Source organism: Anomalospiza imberbis, chromosome 22 (genome assembly GCF_031753505.1).
Source record: "Anomalospiza imberbis isolate Cuckoo-Finch-1a 21T00152 chromosome 22, ASM3175350v1, whole genome shotgun sequence".
Classification (NCBI taxonomy): domain Eukaryota; kingdom Metazoa; phylum Chordata; class Aves; order Passeriformes; family Viduidae; genus Anomalospiza; species Anomalospiza imberbis.
This window is the reverse complement of record NC_089702.1, coordinates 2,235,195-2,247,847: the sequence shown is the minus strand read 5'-3', so window position 1 is coordinate 2,247,847 and position 12,653 is coordinate 2,235,195. Positions and strand designations below refer to the sequence as shown.

At 57.5% G+C, this 12,653-nt stretch overlaps 1 gene segment (V, D, J or C); it reads right to left on the bottom strand.

Annotated features, from left to right (window-relative positions):
- Positions 1 to 5,774: 5,774 nt before the first annotated feature.
- LOC137487064 (T cell receptor alpha variable 1-2-like) lies at positions 5,775 to 7,766 on the bottom strand. The segment is given in 3 exon segments: positions 5,775 to 5,960; positions 6,544 to 6,860; positions 7,718 to 7,766. Coding segments are annotated over 3 exon segments (552 nt in total).
- Between the last annotated feature and the right edge of the window lie 4,887 nt (positions 7,767 to 12,653).

Sequence of the window (12,653 nt, the reverse complement as noted above, 5' to 3'; positions counted from 1 at the left end):
CTGAGAGCAGCAGCAGGAGTGGCCGGAGGGCCAGAGGCGCAGGCGGCAGCAGTTTGGTGTGAGGCGGCGGCGGGCTCGGGAGCGAGGGGAGGCCGGTGTGTGTGTGGCGAGCGTGTGAGCGCAGGCTGCGGGCGGGCTGTGAGGCGTGTGCGGGGCCGTGCGGGGCTGTGCGGTGCCGGTGCGTGCGGGCTCGGGGCAGAGGAAGGAGCTGCGGAGCCGCGCGGGGCCCGGCGGCCGGAGCGGCAGCGCCCCCTGCTGGCCCCGGCCGGCCCCGCCCGCGGCGGTTCGTGCCCGGCCGCAGCCCCGGCTCCTCTGCCCGTGGCCCCCAGCGCGCAGTAATACACGGCCGCGTCCCCGCGCCGGGGCCGCCCGAGCCACAGCGCGCTCGAACGCCGGTCTGCCGACACCGACAGGCGCCCTTCAGGGGCTCGCACCTCCTTGGGTGCTTTAGCAGTGGCCGCCAGGAGTTCAGGCCTTTGGCCCGGCAGCTGACGGTAGAAGTGGATGAAATCGCCAGTCCGGACATTGGGGTGTGAGCATTTGATGGTGATGCTGGTGCCCTCGGTGGTCTCCAGGAATGGCTCCTGCTGCACTTGGGCTCTGACTGCAGCCACTGCCAGGGAGAGAAAAGGAACAAATCTCAACTCCTACTTTCTATCCAGCTCTGCCTGCCAATCCCCAGACCAAAGCCCGCAAAAGCAGTCAGGAACACAGAGAGATGAGGAGGAAAACAGCACCCAGAGGACGTCAAGATATGCAGCAATGGAAGTGTCCAAGAATCCTTTGTGGAGAGATTAATGCGAGAATGATAGAGCGATTAGGAGAGTCACTGGAGAACGGGAGGCTGTGGGAGAAAGCACAAAAAGAGAAGAAGAAAAGTAACAAGGACTAAGGACTGACTTCATGAGTTATAAAGAAGGAATGCTTGTGCAGGTTTTGGCATAGAATAGAGGTTTAGGTTGGAGAAGAGAGAGGGATGAACGGGAGAACAGCTCTCGCGAAAAGGTCTGTGAGGAAGCCAGGCAGGACGGCAGCCTGCCGGGACCTGCGGGATCACCCCATCCCCGGACCGCGGTTCCCCTTCGGCACCCCCGCGCACCGAGCAGCAGCGCGGCCAGCGCCGCCGGCCCCGCGCCCCGACACCGCCGCATGCCGCCGCTCCGCCGGCCGAGCCTCGCTGTGCCCCTCAGCCCCGGCTCTGCTGCGGCCCTGCCGCCTCCTCTCCGCCAACGCCAGCTCCGCCCCGGCCGAACTCAGCCCCCGCCTCTCCCGGCACCAGCACAATCAGCGACACAAGGACGTTTGGCACGGCCAGGCACAAGAGACAGCTGTGTCCCATCGCACGCAGCAGCCACACCGCTTGGGAAGCAGATCCAGCCTGCGCCCATCTGCAGCGGGCAGCTGCCGGCCCCACTCGGCTGCACTCAGGCTGTTTGTGAGCCTGGGAAGCTGCTGCTCCGTGCTGTTCAGGGCTAGAGCGGTTCTCGCTGTCCCTGCCAGAGGCAGCAAATTCCCTCCCGATGAGGGACACACACGGACAGAGCCAGGGCCGTGCTCAGCAGGGTGGAGCCACAGACAAATCCGTGCTTCCCGTGTGTCCATGCAAACGGGGCTGCTCCAAGAGCACACAAGGCAGGAACACACAACCAGCCCTGGGCTCTGCTGAGGACATGTGGGGCCAAAAGCAGCAGGGCTGGAGTGTGGCAGGACAAGATCCCAGGCAAGCAGAGCGGATAATTTTCTTTCCTAAGAGACTGCACAATACAGAACGGAGTCAAAATTGTCCAAAATAGTTAGTCAAGGAAACTGCAAGAATGAATGCAGTCCAAACCACCAGACCATTGTACACACATGGGGATGCAACTTCTGGTGACCACTGGGCTGAGATCAGGGTGCCTTCCCCAAGCTCAGCCTTGCCCTGACACATCCCCTCCCTGCCCTGGGTTGTTGCACAGCCGAGGAAGCTCCCTGCAGCAGGGTGTCTTGCAGAGCACAGAGGTACAAGGCACTGTCAGAGAGCTCCACTTCCTCCAGCTGCAGGACACTGTATTTGCCCGTGGTGTTCAGGTGCGTGCTGATACGGCCGCTGTGCTTGGGGCCACTCCCGGCTTGATAGGAGACCAGCTGTGGGGCTCGGCCTCTCTGCAGCTGGTACCAGAGCAATCCCCTAAAATCACTGCTCTGGTATTTGCAGGTGGTGTGGAAGGGGTGTCCCTGCTTCACCATGACTGCTCCATCTTCCTGGGTGACCTTGTCCTGCCCCGTGGTGCCTGGAAGAAAGTGATGGTGGGCAGCTCCACAGGGAAGGGCACCAGATAGGAAAAACGAATTGGGTGCAAAACCAATCTGCAAAAGCAGATGTGCAGAAGGACAGGTGAGAGTGATTTTGGGCAGGATTTCAGAGCTGTCAGCACGAGAGGACCCTTAGAAGAACTGCTCTGTGTTCCTGCTCCTACTTCTGCTGCTCAGAAGACCTGGGAACAGCCTAACTTTTAGGTACTCAAACAGGCTGAGGAACGCATCGAGATACAGCAAAAGGATTCATTCTGCTTCTGCATGCCTGTCACCTCGGAGGTTCCTCAGTCCCTGGGTACACACAACGCTGAGCTTGGGAAGAGGGAGCCCTGGTTTGTTGGCAGCGCAGAGAACTCTGGAAGCCGTGGCAGAGCTGTGTCAGCCTGGAGGCAGGATGGGATGCCCTGTTAATGTCAGTGAAAGGAGAACTTTAAGGTGCCTGGGGCAGGTTTGACAAGATCTGGGAATTTACATTAAAACAGGAGCATGATGTGACTGTCGAGATAGCTGAGATCTCCTGAGGTGACTGCAGAAGGATCAGATAAGAGAGGTAGAGGGAGATGGCTTGAAGGTGAGAGAAAAGACAGAGAAGGGGTCTGAGATTTCTCTTCTCTCCCTTTCCTTTTCCCTCACAAATCAAAGAACTTCTTGAGCAAACATTTGAAAACCACAAAGGGGAACCGATTTTTCTCAGCCTTTCCACTCTAATCACTGATATTTCTCTACAAGGTCCTGATAAAGCTATTGAGGTTTTCCTGGGGGTAAGTAGAAAAAAGAAGAGAAAAAGAAGGGTGCCTTGGGGAAGAGCCAGGACTTACCCAGGAGCTGGGCCAGGAAGACGGTGAGGATGAGGTATGCGAGGTGCATGCCGAGAGCAGCTGCGTGTTTGCTGAGTGAGGAAGAGTCCGAAACCACGTGGCAGCCCCGAGAGAACAGAGCTGCCGGGAACGACTCTCGGCGGAGCAAAGGAAGCAGCGGCGGGAGCAGGCAGAGCAATGAGCTGTCCTTGCAGTGCCTGAGATGCTCCTTGTGCGTTTCTCGCTCGTCCAGCAGCAGCCCCCGAGGCTCCCTCAGCCACTGGCACTGGCAGCATTCCGTGCCTCTGGGGCCTCGCTCATGGCAAGGGGCTGTTCCCGCTCAGCTCGCAGTGGAGTCCTCACCTCCGCAGCTGGAATGGCCAGCTCTGCTGCACAGCCAGGCCTGGGCACTTGGGAGCTCAGGGCCTTCTTCCTCACTGGGGTTTCTCACCCTCCCGAGGTGTCCTCAGCTCTGTGAGATCACTGCTAATCTCCAGATCTAGAAGGTTTTTGGAGAACTCCAAGGCTGGAGAATGCAGAGATTCACAAGCATTGCCTGGTTTGTGTTCCCTAATCCCATAAGGCCCCCTGAAATCTCCTTCATCCTCCGGTTCCTCTTGTCCCATCTTCCCACTGACAAAGCTCAGCCTGAGCCACTTGACAGCACTTTCCTAATGGCCCATCAATTAGAAGCTGGAGAGCTCTGAGCTCCCTCCTTCTCTCCTTTATCACCTACTGCCAGATTGGTGTCATTGTGTGCTTTGTTAATCGCTTTTCCTTTTTCTTTGTTCTTCTCTTTGGAAGGAAAATGGACGTGATGTGAGCCTTAGAGAACCAGACACTCTCACCTTTCACATGCCCTGATTGTGGCCTCTGCTGAACTTGCTCAGCCCAAGGAGCTCCTGAGGATGCTGAAAGGCTCCTGTCCCCAAAAGGAATTGGGGTCTCTAGAGCAAGTCTCAGGCGAGAAACCTCATGTGGAGCTCAGTGTTTCACATGTCTCCCTCCAACACTTGCAGCATTGCTCGATCCTGGCATCTGCTTTTCAGGATAACTGAGACGTTACTAACGTGAAGGGAAAGGGACAAATCTGTTTTGGGTGGACGATGGCTGTGACAGAGTCCTCAGGAGATTTGAAATGCTCCTCTGCTCCAGCCGAATAATTGTTTTCCCTCTGGGATGTTCTACTATTTAAGGAACATGCTGAATGCACATGGAGAGTTGGTTGGGAAAACGAGGGGATGAGAACAAGAAATGTATAGATGTGATTTCCGGGCTCAGGTGGGATGGAAAGCACATCTGCCCTACACATGCAGGTGAGAATGCTGCTTGTTATTCACCTGGCAGTATGGAACAGAGACATTGCTGCAGGGACCGAGATGGAGATTTTTTTGTCACTTCAGAAAGCCTCACTGCAAACCCCTCTCCCCAGATGAGGTGACAGCACTCCGTGAATTAGCCCCTGTGTGCCTATCAGTGCAGATGCTTGGTCAGTTCCCAGCCCAGGTGCTCTCAAGGAGCAGCTCAAGGAGCAGCTCTTTGCTTTGCAAAGCGGCTGAGAGCAGCAGCAGGAGTGGCCGGAGGGCCAGAGGCGCAGGCGGCAGCAGTTTGGTGTGAGGCGGCGGCGGGCTCGGGAGCGCGGGGAGGCCGGTGTGTGTGTGGCGAGCGGTGAGCGCAGGCTGCGGGCGGGCTGTGAGGCGTGTGCGGGGCCGTGCGGGGCTGTGCGGTGCCGGTGCGTGCGGGCTCGGGGCAGAGGAAGGAGCTGCGGAGCCGCGCGGGGCCCGGCGGCCGGAGCGGCAGCGCCCCCTGCTGGCCCCGGCCGGCCCCGCCCGCGGCGGTTCGTGCCCGGCCGCAGCCCCGGCTCCTCTGCCCGTGGCCCCCAGCGCGCAGTAATACACGGCCGCGTCCCCGCGCCGGGGCCGCCCGAGCCACAGCGCGCTCGAACGCCGGTCTGCCGACACCCACAGCTGGCCCGAACTGTCCGGCAGCTGCTTGGACTCTTTCACAGTGAGTGCGAGAAGTTCGGGTCCTCGGCCAGGGAGCAGACGGTACCAATGGATCCAATTGCCAGTCTGGATTTTGGGATGTGAGCAGGTGATGTTGATGCCGGTGCCCTCGGTGGTCTCCAATGATGGCTCCTGCTGTACCTGGGCTCTGGCCACAGCCACTGTCACGGGGAAAAGAACAATCAGTTTTCTTTTACAGAAAATGCCATGCAGGGGAAGATGGGGACGACAGATCAGCCAGAGCTAACTGGGATATGTTCTGATAAAAAAGTATGGAGAGCTAATTTCTCTGAGAGTGTTTGTCCTAGGACAAGAATCTATGAGAGGTGTTTTGAGGAATAATCAGAACGAAATTACAAAAATACATCAGCTGGGAGGGAGGGGGGGAGAGATACAGACAAGTAGTAAAAAAGGCAAACTGGGAAGCAATTAATTCACGGATAGAAGAAAGTATGACGGCAGAGGAGGAAACAGAGGGTAAATAAGAACCGAAAAGGAGCAGGAGGATAAGAGATGAGTCTTGGGCTAGGCGGTCTCAGGTAGCCCCCCGACCGCCAACGCAACGCACCGAGCAGCACCGCGGCCAGCGCCGCCGGCCCCGCGCCCTGACACCGCCGCATGCCGCCGCTCCGCCGGCCTAACATTGTTGTCCTGTCCTGTCTTGTCCCGTCCCGTCCTATCCCTTCCCGTCCTGTCCTCTCCTCTCCGCTCCTCTCCTCTCCTCCCCAGTGCCGCCAGCTCCGCCCCGGCCAAACTCAGCCCCCGCCTCTCCCGGCACCAGCACAATCAGCGACACAAGGACGTTTGGCACGGCCAGGCACAAGAGACAGCTGTGTCCCATCGCACGCAGCAGCCACACCGCCTGGGAAGCAGATCCAGCCTGCGCCCATCTGCAGCGGGCAGCTGCCGGCCCCACTCGGCTGCACTCAGGCTGTTTGTGAGCCTGGGAAGCTGCTGCTCCGTGCAGTTCAGGGCCAGAGCAGTGCTCGCTATCCCTGCCAGAGGCAGCAAATTCCCTCCCGATGAGGGACACACACGGACAGAGCCAGGGCCGTGCTCAGCAGGGTGGAGCCACAGACAAATCCGTGCTTCCCGTGTGTCCATGCAAACGGGGCTGCTCCAAGAGCACACAAGGCAGGAACACACAACCAGCCCTGGGCTCTGCGGAGAACATGTGGGGCCAAAACCAGTAGGGCTGGAGGGTGCCAGATCCCAGGCAAGCAGAGTGGATCATTTTCTTTCCTTAGAGACTGCATAATGCAGAAAGGAGTCAAAATTGTCCAAAATAGTCAAGGACACTGCAAGAATGAATGCAGTCCAAACCACCAGACCATTGTACACACATGGGGATGCAACTTCTGGTGACCACTGGGCTGAGATCAGGGTGCCTTCCCCAAGCTCAGCCTTGCCCTGACACATCCCCTCCCTGCCCTGGGTTGTTGCACAGCCGAGGAAGCTCCCTGCAGCAGGGTGTCTTGCAGAGCACAGAGGTACAAGGCACTGTCAGAGAGCTCCACTTCCTCCAGCTGCAGGACACTGTATTTGCCCGTGGTGTTGAGGTGCGTGCTGATACGGCCGCTGTGCTTGGGGCCACTCCCGGCTTGATAGGAGACCAGCTGTGGGGCTCGGCCTCTCTGCAGCTGGTACCAGAGCAAGGAAGTAAAAGCATTTGTTTGGTATTTGCAGGTGGTGTGGAAGGGGTGTCCGTGCTTCACCGTGACTGCTCCATCTTCCTGGGTGACCGTGTCCTGCCCCGTGGTGCCTGGAAGAAAGTCAATTTCAGCAGTTCCACCGGGAATTGCTATTGGAAGCTAAATGATATGGATACAAACCCCCGTTTGAGAAAGCTCCCTGCCTGGTAGCTGAGTCTTGAAATATTTTGGGCAGGAGTTCAGAGATCTTTCCTCTGCATCCCCCAAAGGAGAGCTGGGCCGTGTCTCTGCTCTTACTCCTCCCTCACAGAGGAGCCGGGAACACCCTGGCACGCCTGAACTTTGTGAGCTGGATCAGCACACGTCCAGCTGCTAGAGGAGCCCACCGAGGTACAGCAGAACGGTTCATCCTGCTTCCCTATCATTCTGAGGGCTCCTGGATCCCCGAGTACGCACAACGCTGCGCTTGGAAAGAGGGAGCCCTGGTTGTGTTGGCAGCGCAGAGAACACTGGAAGCCGTGGCAGAGCTGTGTCAGCCTGGAGGCAGAATGGGATGCCCTGTTAATGTCAGTGAAAGGAGAACTTTGTGGTTCTCGTGGCAGGTTTAACGGGATCTAATAATAACATTAAACAGGAGCATAATCTGACTGAAGAGATAGCTGAGATCTCCTGAGGTGATTGCAAAAGGATCAGACAAGAGAGATAGAGGAAGATGCGTTGAAGGTGGGAGAAAATACAGAGAAGAGGTCTGAAATTTCTCTCTCTTCCCTTTTCCTTTGCAAATCAAAGAGCTTCTTGAGCAAGCACTTGCAAAACCACAAAGAGGAGCCGATTTTTCTCAGCCTTTCCTTTCTAACCACTGGTATTTCCCTACAAGTTCCTGATAAAGCTATTGAGGTTTTCCTGGGGGTAAGAAGAAAAAAAGAAGAGAAAAAGAAGGGTGCCTTGGGGAAGAGCCAGGACTTACCCAGGAGCTGGGCCAGGAAGACGGCGAGGATGAGATATGCGAGGTGCATGCCGAGAGCAGCTGCGTGTTTGCTGAGTGAGGAAGAGTCCGAAACCACGTGGCAGCCCCGAGAGAACAGAGCTGCCGGGAACGACTCTCGGCGGAGCAAAGGAAGCAGCGGCGGGAGCAGGCAGAGCAATGAGCTGTCCTTGCAGTGCCTGAGATGCTCCTTGTGCGCTTCTCGCTCGTCCAGCAGCAGCCCCCGAGGCTCCCTCAGCCACTGGCACTGGGAGCATTCCGTGCCTCTGGGGCCTCGCTCACGGCAAGGGGCTGTTCCCGCTCAGCTCGCAGTGGAGTCCTCACCTCCGCAGCTGGAATGGCCAGCTCTGCTGCACAGCCAGGCCTGGGCACTTGGGAGCTCAGGGCCTTCTTCCCCACTGGGGTTTCTCACCCTCCCGAGGTGTCCTCAGCTCTGTGAGATCACTGCTAATCTCCAGATCTAGAAGGTTTTTGGAGAACTCCAAGGCTGGAGGCTGCAGAGATTCACAAGCATGCCATGGTGGTTGTTCCGTAATCCCATAAGGCCCCCTGAAATCTCCTTTATCCTCCGGTTCCTCTTCTCCCTTCTACCCACTGACATAGCTCAGCCTGAGCCACTTCACAGCAGTTTCCTAATGGCCCATCAATTAGAAGCTGGAGAGCTCTGGGCTCCCTCCTTCTCTCCTTTATCACCTACTGCCAGATTGGTGTCATTGTGTGCTTTGTTAATCGCTTTTCCTTTTTCTTTGTTCTTCTCTTTGGAAAGGAAAATGGACGTGATGTGAGCCTTAGAGAACCAGACACTCTCACCTTTCACATGCCCTGATTGTGGCCTCTGCTGAACTTGCTCAGCCCAAGGAGCTCCTGAAGATGCTGAAAGGCTCCTGTCCCCAAAGGAAATGGGGTCTCTCGAACAAGGGTCTGGAGAGAAACCTCATGTGGAGCTCAGTCTTTCAAGTGTCTCCCTCTAACCCTTCTAGCATTGCCAGATGCTGGCATTTGTTCTTCTGGATGCTTGACAGGTTACTAATGTGAAGGGAAGGGACCAATTATTTTAATGGGGAAGCTGGGTGCGAACGAGCGCTTGGATGATTTGAAATGCTCCTCTACTCCTACCGATTTATTGTTTTCTTCCCAGATGTTCTACTGTTTCAGGAAGGTGCTGAATGCTCATCCATGAGTGTTTGGGGAAAAGTGAGGATGGGAATGAAAGATGTAGAGAAGTGAAATCCAGGCTCAGGTGGGATTGAAAGCACACCTGATTTACACATCCAGGGGGGAATGCTGCTTGTTATTCACCTGGCAGTATGGAACAGAGACATTGCTGCAGGGACCGAGATGGAGATTCCTTTCTCTCCTCGGAAAGCCTCACTGCAAACTCCTCTCCCCTGACGAGGTGACAGCACTCCGTGAATTAGCCCCTGTGTGCCTGTCAGTGCTGCTGCTTGGTCAGTTCCCAGCCCAGGTGCTCTCAAGGAGCAGCTCTTTGCTTTGCAAAGCGGCTGAGAGCAGCAGCAGGAGTGGCCGGAGGGCCAGAGGCGCAGGCGGCAGCAGTTTGGTGTGAGGCGGCGGCGGGCTCGGGAGCGCGGGGAGGCCGGTGTGTGTGTGGCGAGCGTGTGAGCGCAGGCTGCGGGCGGGCTGTGAGGCGTGTGCGGGGCCGTGCGGGGCTGTGCGGTGCCGGTGCGTGCGGGCTCGGGGCAGAGGAAGGAGCTGCGGAGCCGCGCGGGGCCCGGCGGCCGGAGCGGCAGCGCCCCCTGCTGGCCCCGGCCGGCCCCGCCCGCGGCGGTTCGTGCCCGGCCGCAGCCCCGGCTCCTCTGCCCGTGGCCCCCAGCGCGCAGTAATACACGGCCGCGTCCCCGCGCCGGGGCCGCCCGAGCCACAGAGCGCTCGAACGCCGGTCTGCCGACACCGACAGGCGCCCTTCAGGGGCTCGCACCTCCTTGGAGCCTTTAGCAGTGACCGCCAGGAGTTCGGGCGTTTGGCCTGGCCGGTGACGCAAGAAGTAGATAAAATCGCCAGTCCGGATATTGGGGTGTGAGCATTTCATGGTGATGCTGGTGCCTTCGATGGTCTCCAGGAATGGCTCCTGCTGCACTTGGGCTCTGACTGCAGCCACTGCCAAGGAGAGAAAAGGAACAAATCTCAACTCCTACTTTCTATCCAGCTCTGCCTGCCAATCCCCAGACCAAAGCCCCCAAAAGCAGTCAGGAACACAGAGAGATGAGGAGGAAAACAGTTCCCATAAGATGTCAAGATATGCAGCAATGGAAGTGTCCAGGAATCCTTTGTGGAGAGATTAATGCGAGAATGATAGAGCGATTAGGAGAGTCACTGGAGAACGGGAGGCTGTGGGAGAAAGCACAAAAAGAGAAGAAGAAAAGTAACAAGGACTAAGGACTGACTTCATGGGTTATAAAGAAGGAATGCTTGTGCAGGTTTTGGCATAGAATAGAGGTTTAGGTTGGAGAAGAGAGAGGGATGAACGGGAGAACAGCTCTCGCGAAAAGGTCTGTGAGGAAGCCAGGCAGGACGGCAGCCTGCCGGGACCTGCGGGATCACCCCATCCCCGGACCGCGGTTCCCCTTCGGCACCCCCGCGCACCGAGCAGCAGCGCGGCCAGCGCCGCCGGCCCCGCGCCCCGACACCGCCGCATGCCGCCGCTCCGCCGGCCGAGCCTCGCTGTGCCCCTCAGCCCCGGCTCTGCTGCGGCCCTGCCGCCTCCTCTCCGCCAACGCCAGCTCCGCCCCGGCCGAACTCAGCCCCCGCCTCTCCCGGCACCAGCACAATCAGCGACACAAGGACGTTTGGCACGGCCAGGCACAAGAGACAGCTGTGTCCCATCGCACGCAGCAGCCACACCGCTTGGGAAGCAGATCCAGCCTGCGCCCATCTGCAGCGGGCAGCTGCCGGCCCCACTCGGCTGCACTCAGGCTGTTTGTGAGCCTGGGAAGCTGCTGCTCCGTGCTGTTCAGGGCCAGAGCAGTGCTCGCTGTCCCTGCCAGAGGCAGCAAATTCCCTCCCGATGAGGGACACACACGGACAGAGCCAGGGCCGTGCTCAGCAGGGTGGAGCCACAGACAAATCCGTGCTTCCCGTGTGTCCATGCAAACGGGGCTGCTCCATGAGCACACAAGGCAGGAACACACAACCAGCCCTGGGCTCTGCTGAGGACATGTGGGGCCAAAAGCAGCAGGGCTGGAGTGTGGCAGGACAAGATCCCAGGCAAGCAGAGCGGATAATTTTCTTTCCTTAGAGACTGCACAATACAGAAAGGGGTCAAAATTGTCCAAAATAGTCAAGGAAACTGCAAGAATGAATGCAGTCCAAACCACCAGACCATTGTACACACATGGGGATGCAACTTCTGGTGACCACTGGGCTGAGATCAGGGTGCCTTCCCCAAGCTCAGCCTTGCCCTGACACATCCCCTCCCTGCCCTGGGTTGTTGCACAGCCGAGGAAGCTCCCTGCAGCAGGGTGTCTTGCAGAGCACAGAGGTACAAGGCACTGTCAGAGAGCTCCACTTCCTCCAGCTGCAGGACACTGTATTTGCCCGTGGTGTTGAGGTGCGTGCTGATACGGCCGCTGTGCTTGGGGCCACTCCCGGCTTGATAGGAGACCAGCTGTGGGGCTTGGCCTCTCTGCAGCTGGTACCAGAGCAAGGCATTAAAATAATTGCTCTGGTATTTGCAGGTGGTGTGGAAGGGGTGTCCCTGCTTCACCGTGACTGCTCCATCTTCCTGGGTGACCTTGTCCTGCCCCGTGCTGCCTGGAAGAAAGTGATGGTGAGCAGCTCCACAGGGAAGGACTCCATATATAAGAAAAACAAATTGGGTGCAAAACCCTGGTGGAGAAATCTCTCTGCCCTACAGTGCAGTCCTGTGATGTGGTGACGGACAGGTGAGAGTGATTTTGGGCAGGATTTCAGAGCTCTCAGTACAGCAGGACCCTGACAGGAGACGGGCTGTGTCCCTGCTCCTACTTCTGCTGCTCAGACGACATGGCAACAGCCTAAATTTGGGGTGCTCAAGCAGGCTGAGGAACCCATCGAGGTACAGCAAAAGGATTCATCCTGCGTCCCCATCCCTGTCACCTCTGAGGGTTTATCGATCCCTGAGTACACACAACGCTGAGCTTGGAAAGAGGGAGCCCTGCTTGTGCTGGCAGCCCTGGCAGAGCTGTGTCAGCCTGGAGGCAGGATGGGAAGCCCTATTAATAAAATGAAATTAAAAGCATAGTGGTGCCTGGGGCGGGTTTGACAGGATCTGGATATTTACACAAAAATAGGAAGTATGTGGGATTGCAGAGACAGCTGAGATCTCCTGAGGTGACTGCAGGAGCATCAGAGGAGAGAGAGGCAGAGGGAGATGGATTGAAGGTGAGAGAAAAGACAGACAAATAGTCCGAGATTTCTCTTCTCTCCCTTCCCCTTTCCCTTACAAATCAAAGAACTTCTTGAGCATACACTTGCAAAACCATAAAGTGGAACTGATTTTTCTCAGCCTTTCCACTCTAATCACTGATATTTCCCTACAAGTTCCTGATAAAGCTATTGAGGTTTTCCTGGGGGTAAGAAGAAAAAAGAAGAGAAAAAGAAGGGTGCCTTGGGGAAGAGCCAGGACTTACCCAGGAGCTGGGCCAGGAAGACAGTGAGGATGAGGTATGCGAGGTGCATGCCGAGAGCAGCTGCGTGTTTGCTGAGTGAGGAAGAGTCCGAAACCACGTGGCAGCCCCGAGAGAACAGAGCTGCCGGGAACGACTCTCGGCGGAGCAAAGGAAGCAGCGGCGGGAGCAGGCAGAGCAATGAGCTGTCCTTGCAGTGCCTGAGATGCTCCTTGTGCGTTTCTCGCTCGTCCAGCAGCAGCCCCCGAGGCTCCCTCAGCCACTGGCACTGGCAGCATTCCGTGCCTCTGGGGCCT